This window comes from Canis aureus, chromosome 35, assembly GCF_053574225.1.
Source record: "Canis aureus isolate CA01 chromosome 35, VMU_Caureus_v.1.0, whole genome shotgun sequence".
NCBI lineage: Eukaryota > Metazoa > Chordata > Mammalia > Carnivora > Canidae > Canis > Canis aureus.
Window position 1 is genome coordinate 2,628,413 of NC_135645.1, and position 17,366 is coordinate 2,645,778.

The window sequence follows — 17,366 nt, forward strand, 5'->3', positions numbered from 1 at the left end:
TCTACGCCTTTGGTGTGCTTTCAGCAAGAATCCTGTTTAGTTTACCAAGAATCCCCTACTCTTTATGTCTCTTAGTGATTTTCCATCCACTGACACCCTCCCACTGACACCCTCACTGTTCTCACTGGTAGAAACCCTCAGCTGCCTTTACTGTATTCAGAGTTGAGCCTAATCTCTCTCCCTATTACAGTAGTCCTGAATAAAGCCTTCCTCACCATTTTAACAGGTCTGAATAATGTATTTAACAAGATATAAATTTTATCTCAATGGAGCTCTCATTCAAGGAACTAAATAGAAAATCTTTTCTCTCTTTTATCTATCATTAAATGTGATTTAAAAAGCGTCAATCACAATTTGTTACTGATTTGCCCAAATCTATATATAATTTCCTAACTTAAATAGATCTAAATTGATGCCTATCTAATTGGAAGAAAAACTAAAAGAAGAGATTATCATACATGATCACTATGTAATCATATGGAAAATCAATCACTAGCAAACTATCTACATTGAGATTATCTTCTCCCTTCCAAATAGTAGTACATATTTTTCTTTTTTCTTTTTCTTACTTGATTAGCTTTTTTTGAAATCACTAAGTAACAAGTGCATATTGTAATATTTCAAAACTGAATAGGAATTATTTCAAAACTGAATAGGAATCCCGTCCAATTCCCTCCTGTGAAGTAAGCAATGTTAAATCTTTTGATGTATATCCTCCCACATCTTTCTCTATGTTCTTACATATATGGATGAGATTTTTTTTTTAATCATATTGCAGAGGCACCTGAGTGATTCAGCTGCCTTGATCTCAGCTCAGGTGTTGATCTCAGGGTCATGAGTTCAAGCCCAATGTTGGGCTCAACACTAGGCATGAAGCCTACTTAAAAAAAAAAAAAAAGATAAAAATTTATATTATACACATAATACTGTAGCTTTTTCCATTTATCTGCATATGAAGAAAATTCCTCTGATCAATCATAGAGCTCTCATTTATTCAAATCAAGAGTTGGATGCTCAACTGACTGACCTACTCAGGTGCGCCTCTAATTTATTCTTTTTAACAGCTGCATGTTTCTTATTTCCTAAAATTAACAACTATTCAAGAATTCCTTTATTAAAGGACATTTATACAATTCTAGATTTTTACCATTATGCTACAATGAATATTTTGTGTATATATATATATAATATGAGCTAATTTTTTCCTATATTTTCAAAGTAGAAATGTTGGGTCAAAGAGTATATGTATTTTATTTAGTTTTTTGGTTAATAAGTTTATTTACAAGAGGCATCTGGGTGGCTCAGTCAGTTGAGCATCTAACGCATGTTTTGGCTCAGGTCATGATCTCAGGGTCATGGGATCGAGCCCCACGACAGGCTCCATGCTCAGCATGGAGTCTGCTTCTCCCTCTCTCTGCTCCTCCCCCTCCTCACTCTCTCTCAAATAAATAAATAAAATCTTTGAGAACATAAGTTTATTTTCTCTCTTAGTAAGGTGAAGACTTAGAAAATACTGAAGATTTTTTTTTTTAAAAAACAGCCAAATTATTAACACACTGGTATATTCCCTTTCAGTTTTCATTTTCTTTTCTTTTTTTTTTTTTTTAAAGATTTTATTTATTTATTCATGAGAGAGAGAGAGAGAGAGGCAGAGACACAGGCAGAGGGAGAAGCAGGCTCCATGCTGGGAGCCCGAGGTGGGACTCGATCCCGGGACTCCAGGACCACACCCTGGGCTGAAGGCGGTGCTAAACTGCTGAGCCACCCAGGGATCCCCTAGTTTTCATTTTCTATTCATGTTTTTTTTTTCAGTTTTATTATATAGATGGGATAATACTTTATTATTTCCAGCCTTTCTTTTTCAACTTAAAATTGTGACATAAACATTTCCCCCGTTATTATAACTTTGTAAACAATACTTTAAATCTTTTTTTTTTTTAAGATTTTTAAAATTTCTTTATTCATGAGAGACAGAGAGAGAGAGAGGCAGAGACACAGGCAGAGGGAGAAGCAGGCTCCATGCAGGGAGCCTGACGTGGGACTCGATCCCGGGTCTCCAGGATCAGGCCCTGGGCTGAAGGCAGTGCTAAACCGCTGAGCCACGGGGGCTGCCCGCAAATGACATTTCTGATAAAGGGTTGGTACCCAAAATATACAAAAAACTTATAAAACTCAACACCCCTAAAAATAATCCAGTTAAAAAATAGGCAGAAGACATGAACAGAGATTTCTCCAGAGAAGACACCAGATGGCTACTAGACACATGAAAAGATGTTCATCAAAACTTACCTATCATTAGGGAAATACACATCAAAACTATAATGAGATATCACTTCACATCTGTCAGAATGGCTAAAATCAACAACACAAGAAACAACAGGTGTTGGCTGAAGATGTGGAGAAAAACAGAACCCTTTGCACTCTTTGTGGGAATGCAAATTGATAGAGCCACTGTGGAAAACAGTATGGAGTTTCTTTAAAAAGTTAAAAATGGAACTACCCTACAATCCAGTAATCACACTACTAGGTTTTCACCCAAAGAATACAAAAACACTAATTCAGAGGGATACATGCATCTCTACATTTGTAGCAGCATCATTTACAGTAGCCAAGTATGGAAGCAGCCCAAGTGTCCATTGATTAAAAAATGGATAAAGAATATGTGGTATAGGGGCACCTGGGTGGCTCAGTTGGTTAAGAATATGTGGTATGTCTACAATGGAATATTATTTGGCCATAAACAAGATGAAATCTTGCCATTTGCAACAACATGGATGGAACTAGAGAGTGTAATGCTAAGCAAAATAAGTCAATCAGAGAAAGACAAACACCATATGATTTCATTCATATGTGGAATTTAAGGAAAAAACAAACGAACAAGCAAAGGAAAAAAAGAGGAAAACAAACTAAGAAACAGACTCTTAACTATAGAGAACAAAGTGATGGTTGCCAGAGGAGGGGGATATGGGTTAAACAGATGATGTAGATTAAGGAGTACAATTATCATGATAAGCACGAGTATTGCATGGAAGTGGTGAATCACTATATTGTACACCTGAAAATAATACTACTAAATAATGTTAACTAACTGAAATTCACTTTTTTTTTTTAAAAAAAGATTACTATACAATAGGAATAATACTTTTTTTTTTTTTGGAAGAATACTTTTGACATATTATAGATACACATAACTAAAGCCCAGAAATCTGAATTAGCACCTAAATTTCTGAGGTCTATTTACCTTCCCTGGAAATCACAAATTTGATTTGCTTTAGAAATCAAGGACTTCTAGGAAAGGCTAATAGCACTTTAAAATACAACACAGCAAATAAACATATTACTCGGACCTGGCAATGATATCATAGAAATGCATTTTGTTTTCTCTTTCTTTGCCCAGAGCTTCCAGAAGACTGGTGAAAGTGCCTGACTCTTCTAACTCCTGCATGGTCTTTGTAATTATATCACTGAAAAATTGCCTGTAAGGAGACACAAAAGGATGAGTTAATAAAGTATATATACAAAGGGCTACAGAAGTCACACAGGTTAAGACCCAGGATAAAAAGCATGACTAGCTGGAATTATTCCTGGAATGCAAGAATAGTTTAGCATTAGAAAATCTATTAATAGAATTCATCACATAAACAAAAGCAAAAGGAGGGACGACTGGGTGGTTCAGTGGTTGAGCGTCTGCCATCTACTTTGGCTTAGGGCATGATCCTGGAGTCCCAGGATCCAGTCCCACATTGGGCCCCCTGCATGGAGCCTGCTTCTCCCTCTGCCTGTGTCTCTGCCTCTCTCTCTCTGTGTGTCTCTCATGAATAAATAAAATCTTTTAAAACAAAACAAAACAAAAACAAAAGCAAAAGGAAACAAACCATATGGCTATCGCAATAGATGCAAAAAAGGTATTAGGCAAAATTCAGTACCCACTCATTTGAAAATAAACAACAAAAACTCTTAGCAAATTAGAAATAAAAGAGAACTCCCTTAACCAGACAAAGTTTACACGCTAAGGAGTAACAAACATTGAATTTACAGTATGATATTATGTATATAATATTTAAAAACATATAAAACTGTATATATTATTTAAATAAAACACATAGATACCTAATAAAAGTATCATAATATGTAAGAGAATAATAAACAGCAAATTCATTAGAGAGTTTGTCTTTGGGGGAAGAGTGAGGGAGCTAGCTAGCATCAGAGGCTCCAGTTGTATCTTAAGTATTTTATTGAAAAAAAAAAAACAAAAAACAAAACCAAAAAAACCTCTAAAGCAATCATGGTAAAATGTTAAGATTTGGTGGTTATACACATAGGTATTCATTATTTCATTCTTAATATTTTTTTCTGTATTTTAAAAATATTTCATAATTTTACAAAAGTTAAATTATTTAAAACATTTTTAAAAGAGCTAAAAAAATACATTTTAGAGATGAGTAAACCCAGGTTCAGGAAGGTTAAATGACTTGCCCAAGGCCACATAACTAATTTGAGAAAGAGGTAGACCCAGGTTTCCTGACTCCTAGTCCATTGCTTTTTATAATATTCTCATAGGTAGGGAATTTTAAAAACAGCTATTTAATGTTTTCATATCAGGTCCGCAAGAATTACATTCACTGTTTTATATAACAATTTTTTTGAGATTTTTCTTTAATTTATTTATTCATAGAGACAGAGAGAGAGAGAGGCACAGAGACACAGGCAGAGGGAGAAACAGGCTCCACGCAGGGAGCCTGACGTGGGACTCGATCCAGGGTCTCCAGGATCACGCCTCGGCCTCAGGCAGCGCTAAACCGCTGTGCCACCAGGGCTGCCCATATAACAATTTGTTGACAATAGTTCAAACAGAAAGATTCAATAACTATACTAAGAAAAAAGTAAGTATACCAAAGTAAAAAAAAAAAAAAAAAGAAAAGAAAAGATATGAGCTGGGTGCCTGGGTGGCTCAATCAATTAAGCATCTGCCTTCAGCTCAAGTCATGATCCCAGGATCCTGGGATCAAGCCGGGCATCAGGCTCCCTGATCAGTGGGGAGCCTGCTTCTCCCTCTCCCTCTACTGTTCCCCCTGCTTTGTGCTCTCTTGCTCTCTCTCAAATAAATAAAATCTTAAAAAAAAAAGATATGAGCCATCCCACAGAGAATGAAAAGGACATTAACTAGATTGGTTGTTTTTAAGCAGGACACCTTTCTGTCATGTATGCAAATCTGAGCCAAACTGATTTCACAAGAAACATTACCCCTCTGATGCAGAGGTTGGCAAACTTTTCCTATAAAGGGGGAAATGGTAAATATTTTCAGCTTTGTGGGCCATAAATTCTCTGTTGCAACCACTCGGCTCTGTTGCTATAGCATGAAAGCAGCAAGAGACAATAAACAAATAGGCAATGCTGTATTCTAATAAAATTTCTTTTTTTAAGATTTTATTTATTTATTCATGAGAGACACAGGGAGAGAGAGAGAGACAGAGAGAGAGAGAGGCAGAGACACAGGCAGAGGGAGAAGCAGGCTCCATGCGAGGAGCCCGATGTGGGACTCAATCCCAAGACCCCAGGATCACCCCCTGGGCCGAAGGCTCAACCGCTGAGCCACCCAGGTGTCCCTAAAATTTATTTTTAAAACCAGACTACAGGTTGTATTTGGCTAGTAGCCCTGGGTAATTGCTATAAACATTCATTTACCAACAATCTTTACCAGAATACTACATCCTCTTTTAAACTTAAGAGGCTTCCTTGTTAGCAAGCCTGACAAAAAACTGAATAATGAGACAATGGAAACTGAGAAGGCCTTTAATAAATTCTCAGGAAAAAAAAAAAAGAAAAAAAAAGAAATTCTCAGGATTAAAATTCAGTTTAAAAGCTGGCTACTTGGGGGGATCCCTGGGTGGCGCAGCGGTTTGGCGCCTGCCTTTGGCCCAGGGCGCGATCCTGGAGACCCGGGATCGAATCCCACATCGGGCTTCCAGTGTATGGAGCCTGCTTCTCCCTCTGCCTGTGTCTCTGCCTCTCTCTCTCTCACTGTGTGCCTATCATAAATAAATTAAAAAAAATTTAAAAAAAAAAAAGCTGGCTACTTGGATGGGTCTATCTCTTCCTCTTGGATGAAAGCATCATAATAGCTACCATCTGTGCCAGGCACTAGGCTGCAGGCTAATTTCTAATCCTCACACTAGCATTAGAAAAGTTGCAAAGTTGCTATAATTATTTTCACTTTTAAAAACTGGAAACAAAGGCTCAACAACCTGCCCTTTATCATGTAACCACCATACTTTCAAATTGTACACACTTCCTCTAGGGAGTCTTTAACTAATCCTATTATCAGCAGTACATGTGTATCTAATGACCAATCTACAAGAGAGGACAGCAGCCAGCCCCCCTTGCACCCGTTTTTCATCTATGATAAATATATTATTACATTTCCAAATATGCTCTCCTTCTTTACCTATCAATCTGAATTTTCTTCAGTATCTCCGTAGACATTATGGTTTGTCTTGTAAGTTTTTTGAAGACAAGATCTTGCAATTTGTTAAATTCATCGGTAAATTGGCTTCCTTTTTTGATTTCTGGCAACTTGCTTTCTTCTTTAGGTAAGAATGGACTGGACAATCTTGAGGTTCTTGGGGCCTCTGCAAGTTTTTCTAAGCTCTTGTTTTTCTTCTAAAAACAAGAAATGATGTCTTATGTAAGACAGATTTTAAAAGAGTAAAGAAACAATGTTATATCAGGGCTTCTGCCACTTGTACTTGACACACAAGAAAATTACTCTTTCCTTCAGCCACACAAATCACGTCCAGCTATTATGTGCTTTCCTGCCTTTAGACAACATTCCTTTTGTCTCTTTCCTCAACTTACCACCTGGCAAACATTAAGACCATGATCAAAGATAAAGTTCTTTGTGAAATCTCTCTATTAGCAGATATTTACCATATTGTAATTATTTGTATAAGTGTTTCCAGGAGATTGTAAATTCTATGAGGGAAGGGACAGTGTCTTAGAGATCATGGTTCACCTCAAATTCTTTTTGGAACAAGACTGCATAATAAATGTGGCCATCTTTACAGTCTCATTGCTTAGAACAATGCCTAGGGCATAGAAGACTTATGTGTTCATTGAACAAATGAATATGGAATATAAAGAATGAAAGAAAATCATAGCACAGAGCCTAAGTTGGTAAAATTAGTGGCGTGGTATAGATTTCGAAGGTCATGTAGGGAAAAGCCAAAATAATTCATTTTTCAGACCCAAACTGGAACACTTGAGGGGTAGGCATCAACTACAGGAAAAACATATGTCTCTTAAATTAAGAATTCCTATTTAATCTGTTGCTAAAAGCTTTAGCTATTGAGAGGCCATATAGCATAGAGATTATGCCTGTGGACTCTGAAACCAAACTTCCTCATTTGAATCCTAGCCTTACTTCTTACCAAACCATACTGACTTAGCTGTTTAATATCCCTATGCCTCCATTTTCCCATTGGTAAAATAGGGATAATAGTAACTGCCCTCTTAGAATTATGAGGATTAAATACATTAATATACATAAAGCATTTAGAACAGTACATAGAACTATGTAAGTTCTGCACTTGTTAAAATTACTTAAATTCTGGTACTGATCATATGCACAGAAGAAAAGTTTATCTGCATATGGATACATAAAACCTTGGTCTTCCTTAGCTAAACTTCAACTAGCCTAGAAATGTTAAAAAACGATCTATGAATGATTAATAAACACAGACTTAACTGCATTTTTCTTTACATCAACAATAAGCAAAGATTCAGATCTGAGGAAAATATTTGTAGGGAAGAACAAAACAAAATGCCGTCTTAAACAAGAATTAAATTTTAAGATGATCCTTTAAAATTAATTTGGCTACAAAGAGAACAGAAAAGTAGCATTTCAACAATTACACTGAAACTTACCTGGACATAAGGAAAACCTCAAGAATGGTTATTATTTCAGATTTTCCCTTAGGTAGGAGAGGGGAAAGTGCAAGGCCTACGAAGATCTATTTCCCTATTTTTCCTCTACCTCTATGCTTGGGCATCTGGAAAAGGAGGCAAATGTGTCAAGCAGCCTGATTTACTAATTACTACAAATAAACGTGAATTTTTTAAAGAGTAAACTTAAAGGAACTAGCTAAGTGTTTTAGTCCATTCACTAAAAAATATTTTTATATAACACACACTATGTACAAGGTAGGGTATTAAATCTTAAGGGAAAAGGTAAGAGAAACAGTATTCCTGCAGGGGAGCTCTCCCCAAATTTTGGTCCAATTACTCCCACTTCTGGTAGAGTCTGGTACATTAGTATATTTTTCATCATTCTATTCCATAATTCTATTCCGTAATCTTACCGATGAAAATCTATTTGGAGATGTCCTTAGCTATAAAAATAGCCATTAAAGAGGGATAATATCAACTAAACTTTCATCCCAAAATTGTTCTAAGGCTAAACAATATGAAGTCTTAAAGAAAATATCCACATACTAAATACTTCAAATAAATTTCCTATGCCCTTATTGCATTGTAAAATTCATTAAGTTAGAACAACTAGTATTATGAAGTAAAAAAGAAATTATTTAATGATATTTGCAATTTTGTAAAGTTGTGGAACTAATAACATATTGAGAGAAGGGCTTTTAAGCTTCTATTAATGGAGATAAGAGTAGAATTGGGGGGTTAAAAAAAAGTTAAGAGTGTAAGCCTTTGTTATATGCAATACTATGAAATCATAAGCAGGGCCTCTGTTAAGTCAGAAAATTTTGTGGGTGAAGATTACTATCATAAACCAGAATAAAGGGCAGCCCGGGAGGCTCAGAGGTTTAGCACCTGCCTTCAGCCCAGGGCGTGATCCTGGAGACCTGGGATTGAGTGCCACGTCGGGCTCCCTGCACGGAGCCTGGTTCTCCCTCTGCCTGTGTCTCTGCCTCTCTCTCTGTGTCTCTCAGGAATAAATAAATGAAATCTTAAAAAAAAAAAAAAAAAAAAAAAAACAGAATAAAATAGCACAAAAGTTTTGTTCTTCAATTTACTGAAGTGGTGACCACTGCTGAATTGTTTATAAATTAGGGTTTTCGGGATGCCTGGGTGGCTCAGTGGTTGAGTGTCTGCCTTTGGCTAAGGGCATGAACCTGGGGTCCTGGGATCGAGTTCTGCATCAGGCTCCCCTCGAGAAACCTGCTTCTCCCTCTGTCTATGGCTCTGCCTCTCTCTGTGTCTCTCATGAATAAATAAACATAATCTTTGTAAATAAATTAACAAATTAATTTGGGTTTTCCATCTCTCTTGTGTTTCTATGAAGGTAAATTACCCTTTTCAGCCTGACACAGTAAGTATCATTGATAAGTATCACAAGACTTTATCTTGTTAACTAAATATCTTTTTTTTTTTAAAGATTTCATTTATTAATTCATGACAGAGAGACACACACAGAGGCAAAGACACACACAGGCAGAGGGAGAAGCAGGCTCCATGCAGGAAGCTTGATGCGGTACTCGATCCCAGGTCTCCAGGATCACGCCCTGAACTGAAGGCGGCACTAAACCGCTGAGCCACCCGGGCTGCCCCTAAATATCTTTTTTTATTCTTACTGAAGGAGATGAATAAATAAGAAGGAAACCCTAGACTATTCTTTACTATTTATTAACAAGATTAACATACGAATTACTTTTATTTTAAATTCATGGAAAAGCTTAGTTCTTGGGTTTCCAATCTCTTTGCCTTTCATAAATTGATAAAAAAATTAACTAGTTACAAAATTCTTGATAATACCCATTAATGTTGTTTTAAAACTACCCCCAAAACCCATATAATGTTAGCATTGGAAGGGATGATATGGATCACTTGGTTAAAACTCTATTACACTTTAGGAGCCCTTGGCTTGCACAGTCAGTGGAGCATGTGACCCTTGATCTTGGAGTTGTGAGTTAGAGTCCCATGTTGCGTATGGAAAATAAAATCTTGAAAAAATAAAATAAAATCTTGAAAAAACTCCCACACATAAAAAGCTCCATCACATTTTACAAACGAGAACACGAAGACCAAGAAACTGAAACGAACTGTTCATGGTACGCAACTAAACCACAAAGATCTCCTGACTCCAAATCCAGTGTTCTATCAGAATTTTGTGCAACTTTTACTTGTACTTATAAGTTCTTTCCTGAGGCGCTTGGGTGGCTCAGCTGGTGAAGCATCTGACTCTTGATTTCAACTCAGTCTTTTTTTTTTTTTTTTTTTTTAAGATTTTATTTATCTATTCATGAAAGACACAGAGACAGAGAGAGAGGCAGAGGGAGAAGCAGGCTCCATACAGGGAGCTTGACGTGGGGCCTGATCTCAGGTCTCCAGGATCACGCCCTTGGCCAAAGGCAGACGCCAAACCGCTGAGCCGCCCAGGGCTTTCCCTCAACTCAGTCTTGATCTCAGGGTTGTGAGATCATGCCCCACATCGAGGTCTATGATGGGCCTGGAGCCTGCTTAAGATGCTTTCTCTCTCCCTCTGCCTCTCACCTCTTCCTCTCTGCTTGCTCTCACTCTCTCTCTAAAAATAGTAAGTTCTTTTCATTGTATATCTATAATCTAAGTTATTAAAATTTACAAGAGCTTGGGGTGCCTGGGTGGCTCAGTCAGTTGAGGGGCTGACTCTTGGTTTTGGCTCAAGTCATGATCTCATGGTCCTGGGATCAAGCACAAGTCAGGCTCTGTGCTCAGCATGGAGTCTGCTTGAGGATTCTCGGTCTCCCTCTTCCTCTGCCCCTCTCACAGCTCACATGCTCTCTCTCTCTCTCAAATAAATAAATAAATAAATCTTTTTAAAAATTTACAAGAGCTTAAGGATTTATAAAGAATTTATAAAGGTTTTGCTCAGTACCAAGTTGAATTTTCTGATAACTCGATAGCACTTTGAGGAGTCCCCTGGGAATGTAATGGCTGACATAATGACGTGGCTGGATGTTCACAAAGGCAGGGTGCAATGTGTTCAACAATATAACAAAGTTATTTTAGAAGAAACGTTGAGAAGGTCCAACTGAATTTCCTCCCCTGAGGATTGAGTTAGCTTTCAGCAGCTAAGAATTACAAGATAGGTGGGGCAAGTCAGTAATTTGGCTACTCTCAGTGCATATACTGTATTTATCCTGATTTACTATAGGCCTTTTTGAATAATGCCAACATGTTGGAAGAAAAGGATATTCTGGTTGTCAATGTATCTTGAGCTATGGTTATTTCATTCCATCAATTCAGAGTATGTATCTCAAGTAATTATTATAGCCCTTTTTATCTGAGTTAAAGATGCTATTTCCCAAGTTAAATTTGATGGCGTAAGTACTGTAAATGATAGAGAAATAAAGAGGAAAGAAAGCAAGAACTAGATAATGACGAGTGTATATACCATGATGACACTTTGTTTTCTTTCATACTGAACTGGCATGATATAGTTTAGAATAGAGAGCTGGTCTGCAGTATCTTCCAGAACTGCAGAGATCCTCAGCACATCTAGAATGGAGAGTGGCTCTACGATTTCCGGGAGGACTTCTTTTTCTTTTTCTGTTTCTTCAGCTGTTTCTTTTTCTTCTTCTACAGCACTGGGTGGCTCGCCTGTCACTGACACTGTCACCTCAGAATGCCAGATGTTCGCTGGAAGATTTGAGGCTTCTAACTGGCCTCTAAAGAAAAAAATAAAAAATTAAGTCAGCCACCAAATGTTTAAAAATTGCTTCAACTAAAAAGCACGGGCATCATACAGATGGGCTCCTGTGAAGTCCACATTGTCAAATAACCAAGATAACGAACAAAAGAAGGAGTTTACATGTGGTTCTGCTAAATATCTTCCTGTGACATTCTGACTAACCAAAGGCAAGCCACTCCCTGCAGGGAGCCTGATGTGAGACTCCATCCGAAAACTCCAGGATCACGCCCTGAGCTTAAAGCAGGCGCTCAACGGCTGAGCCAGCCAGGCGTCCCTCCACTTACTGTTTAGTAACTCTGTGTTAACCTAACCATACTATTTGGCCATGCTTAGCCAATTTGAATTCGAGCCCAAATTACCTTTTTTTTCTAGCAACATCTTTAAATGCTAATCAAAAGTATCTCATGATTAATGAAAAACAGAATGTGGCAGGAGCACCTGGCTGGCTCAGTCAGTGTAGCATGTGACTCTTAACCTTGGGGTTGTGAGTTTGAGTCCCATGTCCGGCACAGAGTTTACTTAAAAAAAAGATAAAAACATCGACACCTGGATGGCTCAGTGGTTGTGCGTTTGCCTTCTGCTCAGGGTGTGATCCCGGAGTCCTGGGATCCAGTCAGTCCCGCGTCAGGCTCCCCGCAGGGAGCCTGCTTCTCCCTCTGCCTGTGTCTCTGCCTCTCTGTGTGTGTGTCTCATGAATAAATAAAATCTTTACAAACAAACAAAAACAGTATGTAGTAGTCAATCTCCAAAATGGATCCATATGATTCTCACCTTCTTGTAATCATACCCTTGTAGTCTCCCCGACATTAATAGGACTAACTACCCTATGTAACCAGGAAGATACTGTGGGTTCCACCGTTCGGTGATAAAAGACATTGCAGCTTCTCCCTTACTCTCCTTCTTGTATCTCCCACTCTGTAAAAAGCCAGCTGCTTTGTCATGAGGACACTTAAGCAGCTCTTTGGGGAAGTTTTTGAGGGTGTGGAACTAATGCCTCTTGCCAACAGCCAGTATCAACTCCCCAGCTTTGTAAATGAGCTATGTTGGAAGTGGATCTTCCAGCCCCAAATTTTCAGACGATTGAAGCCCTGGCCAACTTCAACCTTATGACAGACCCATAACCCAGAACCATCCAGCAAAGCTGTTCCCAAATTCCTGACCCACAGAAACCATGTGAAATAATAAAAGTTGATATTTTAAGTTACTAAGCTTTGGAGTACTTTGTTCCCAGCAATAGATAAATAAATTTAACATAAGGCACAATTCAAATAATAGATAAATAAACAAATACGTATACAAAATAAATTGGAATTTTGAACATACTCTTCCATTCTTCTTAAATTAGTTGTAACTTCAATGGTACATTTACAATTTCACAAAAAATGCAGTCACCTAAAATGGGAAGAAAACACAGATTAGTTTAAGAGAGGGTTGAATGACATTTAAATTATTTCCATACCCTTTCAAAAGAGCTTCAGCTTGGGATCCCTGGGTGGCGCCGCGGTTTGGCGCCTGCCTTTGGCCCAGGGCGCGATCCTGGAGACCCGGGATCGAATCCCACATCAGGCTCCCGGTGCATGGAGCCTGCTTCTCCCTCTGCCTATGTCTCTGCCTCTCTCTCTTTCTCTCTCTGTGACTATCATAAATAAATAAAAATTAAAAAAAATTTAAAAAAAAAAAAAAAAAAGAGCTTCAGCTTATCCTTTCTTTTTTGCTTATTAGAGCAGTGCCAGAGATGGAAGAAACTCTGGCATCATGTGATGCAGGACTATTAGGTAGTCAGCTTAATTATTGACAAATACAATTATTGATAAATGCATCTTTGAGTCTCATGGTAAATTAATATACAACATGGGTTTCGTATTTTTATTAAATTCTGATTTTTAACTGGCAATATCTATGTAATAGATTTACTTTTCCGTTATTCTGATTCTAAAATATTTAATTTGAGCATTCCATTTCACTGGTCTGCCAGACAGCAAAATTAATTGCATCTGGACTTAAAAGAACACTTGAGACTGTATTTAGAAAGGCTGTATTTTTTTTTTTGAAAGGCTGTATTTCTCCTGAAAATCACTGCGCTGTTACTACCAAGATGTTACCCCTCCATAAGCCAAAATTCTTTCTGCTTGAAAAAGCTTTATGATGACAATGCCATATGAAGAATTTTACTCTAGGCTAAATGAATAATAAATAGTTTCGTTTCCAGTATGGTTTTGTCCACAATAAGGTGATCCTAAGAAGGCTGATACAAACATGTCTCATACAACAGAAGTCTCTTATGTAAAAGTGAAAACATATAAACAGAATCTTTATGCAAACTGAAAAAAAAAAGATACTCCAAACTAGCCAAATTTTCTGGTACAACAGCAGTGTTAAGAGGAAGTACCATGGTATAAAGATTTTTGTTCTTTTGATGTGTTATTGTTGTTTCTCTATTTTCCCTATTTTTAGGCTTGGGGCATAGGTAAATGTGCTTCATGCAGGTAAGACAGGGCTATGCTAATGCAGTATCCAGCAAGTTCATGCTCTTCTGGTTTCCCATTTCTCAATGCTAGAAATCTAGGAGTATTCCTCCTTCATCTTGACCCCAGCATTTCCCAATCCAAACCATCACTAAGTCCTGTGGATTTTATCTTCTATTTCCATGTCCCCCAACACCATGCTGGACCTGACTGTTGTTTCTTGAACAACTGTAACAGCCCCCAAATTGGAGGTGATCTTTTTAAAATTGAAAATCATTTTTTTTTTAAACTAAAAATTTGATCCTGTCTTTCCTTAGAATCCTTCCATGGTTTCCCATTGCCCTAGGACAAAAGCTAAAAATTCTAAACTTGGCCCATAAGGCCTGCATGGTCTGGCCTGCTCTGTTCCTCTCTTCAGATATCCACTTGGCACTGCCCTATTATTGCTCTCATGGCTCCAGTCTCAATGTACTTCTTTCAATTCTTCTATGGAATCATGCCCCCTTCCAACTCAGGGTCTTTACACACGTTATTCCTTCTATTTGGACCACTCTTCCCCTCACTCTTCATCTTGTAAAGTCCCACTGGTCCATCAGGTACCAGCCTAAATCAGTGGCATTTTGCTAGGTATCTGTCATTTCTAAATCTAATCTTCACCATTTCTTATACCCCAAGAGACTGACCCATATGGGGCACATCAACAGGAGGTTCCATAAATGTAGGAGAGTGAGATCAAGTGTTTATCCTCCCAGTTCCCTCCCTGCCAAATCATCATTGGTTGGGCTAAGTTTCTCTGTCAAAGGCCATGGCACCAGTCAGGCAATATTCTCTACGTTGCTCTTGCTTGGGGGCTTGGGTAACTATTTCTGCCCTACGTCCCTGGAGACTATGTCATCCCTTAGAATTTCACTCTTGCCTACAGGTTTGTACACAGATCCTTTATGAAATTCTGAACTCTATCATTGTTTCCATCCAGGGCAACACTGACTGATGCAATGACCTATATACACAGATTTTTATATACACTGTGCACACACAGACATATACTTAAGTATGCATACAGGCAAATAACTGAAACAAGTTTCATATACCAATTTACGTTTAACATGTGCCATATTCTGGGATCCCTGGGTGGCGCAGCGGTTTGGCGCCTGCCTTTGGCCCAGAGCACGATCCTGGAGACCCGGGATCGAATCCCACGTCGGGCTCCCGGTGCATGGAGCCTGCTTCTCCCTCTGCCTATGTCCCTGCCTCTCTCTCTCTCTCTCTGTGACTATCATAAATAAATAAAAATTAAAAAAACAAAAAAAAGAAAAAAAACATGTGCCATATTCTGATACTTTTGATTCTATCATATATTTTGCCTAAAAAGTATTATAATTACAATCTACTACTGGGCCTACACCTGCAATTTGAAAAATGCCTTAAAGGACATTTCTGCGGGTGACACTTTCCCTCATTCATCAGGCTGGATCAGGAGTCCTCTGGTCAATCACTGCACTTTTATTTTCCTACAGAGCTCTCTTCACAATTTGTAATGTTACTGTTTTGCCCCCACTAGGCTTTTACGTGTCATGAAAGCAGGAACGTGATAGTGATGCTCACTGTTATATCCTGTTTCAAGCACTGTGCTCAAGAAGTATTTGTAGAACAAATGAATGAACAAAGGAACGAAACTCACCTTTAAGGTTTTATTCCTCTCAGGACTACTTAACATTTGGATTTCTAGCACATTTAATAGTGAGATTTTTAGTATATTTCTGGGACAGAGAAAACTGGATAGAGGGAGTGGGTCGTAAGGTACCTACACTCTATCCTGATGTATTTTTTTTAAAGATTATTTATTTATTTATTTATTTATTTATTATGATATAGATAGATGATAGATAGATAGATAGATAGATATATAGAGAGAGAGGCAGAGACGCAAGAGGAGGGAGAAGCAGGCTCCATGCCGGGAGCCTGACGTGGGACTCGATCCCGGGACTCCAGGATTGCGCCCTGGGCCAAAGGCAGGCGCTAAACTGCTGAGCCACCCAGGGATCCCCTATCCTGATGTATTTAAGAGAGGACCTTAAATATGATTTATAGATATCTCATAAAGCTTTGGGGTCATCCTTTACTCTTCTCTCCCATTCCTTACCCATCAGCAAATCCTATCAGCGTTACATTTAAAATATATTCAGAAGTCCAGTACTTATCACCCCTGTCTGCAAGCCATGATCTTATCATGATCATTGCAAGAGCCTCCTAATGGATCTCCGCGCTGTTCTTGCTTCCCTTCCATCTCAACAGAATGACCCTATTAAAATGGAAGTCAGATTGAGTCTCCCCTCCATACAGAACTGCTCAAATTGGTTTCTCATCTCAGAGTAAAAGCCTTCTTTTCTTCATTTTTAAAATTATATATATATCTTTAAAGCCTTCTTTACAGTGGCATCCTGGCTTCATTCTTTTTTTCTCCATAGAGAACATTTTTCTCATGTTACCTGCTCATGTGCCATATATTGTGCTTGCTTAGGGTCTCACTTCCCTTCCTAGGACAGGTCTGTAAGCTCAAGAGGGCAGAGAATTCCGTGGTTTCGTTTCCTGCAGGGTCCTCCGAGCCAAGACCAGAGCTCGGTACATAGTAGTCGTTCAATAAACTGCTGAAACAAATGAATGAACCCGGAGGGAAACCCAAATAAACCTGCAACGGTCAGACGCCCACTAGCCTATCTTCCCGTCACCTGCCAGGATTTGCTAGAGACCCACTTCGCGCAGGCGCGGTGCTTGGGCGCCCCACAGCTACCCGTGCAGCTGCTCTTTAAAAGGCGGCAATACTCACTCTGGAGTCCAAACGAAGGATTGCAGGTTAGGAACTTGGAGGACGTTTCTGCAAAGAGATAAAGAGAGGAGGAGGAGGAAAGGGGTGAGGTGGGGGGGTGCGTAAAGAGAAGAGCTCCTCCTGCCCTCGTGCTCCTGCCCTTTCTCTTCCGCGCTAGGACCCGAGAGTCTCCATCCTCCCTACTCCTAGTAAGAGAGAAAGATGCTCCCACGTGAGCGAATCCAGTCTGGGGTCCCCGAGGCGGGGCGGCAGCCTGCACCGGGCTGCAGGAACCAAGCCTTGCTGTTTCTATGGCAACGCGAAGCTCCGGGGACCTTTCCTCGTCCTCCTTTAGCTGGCTATCCTCTTGCCTCCCTCTGTTTCAAATACCACATATATTACAACT

General features: G+C 38.8%; 1 protein-coding gene across 5 annotated transcripts in view; it reads right to left on the reverse strand.

Moving 5' to 3' along the window:
* DRC9 (dynein regulatory complex subunit 9) overlaps nt 1-17,366 on the reverse strand; it is a 47,061-nt gene that overhangs the window by 28,984 nt on the left and 711 nt on the right. For 2 of the 5 annotated variants that reach the window (XM_077884638.1, XM_077884634.1), the window contains exons 1-5: nt 16,982-17,285; nt 13,013-13,081; nt 11,393-11,666; nt 6,446-6,660; nt 3,348-3,476 (exon numbers count right to left, since the gene is read on the reverse strand). In XM_077884638.1, coding sequence (XP_077740764.1) covers nt 3,348-3,476; nt 6,446-6,660; nt 11,393-11,666; nt 13,013-13,020 — 626 coding nt within the window. In that variant the 5' untranslated portion in view covers nt 13,021-13,081; nt 16,982-17,285. Of the gene's footprint in view, nt 1-3,347; nt 3,477-6,445; nt 6,661-11,392; nt 11,667-13,012; nt 13,082-16,643; nt 16,800-16,981; nt 17,304-17,366 lie in introns of those variants that run through there. The other 3 variants (XM_077884637.1, XM_077884635.1, XM_077884636.1) reach the window with 3 other exon arrangements.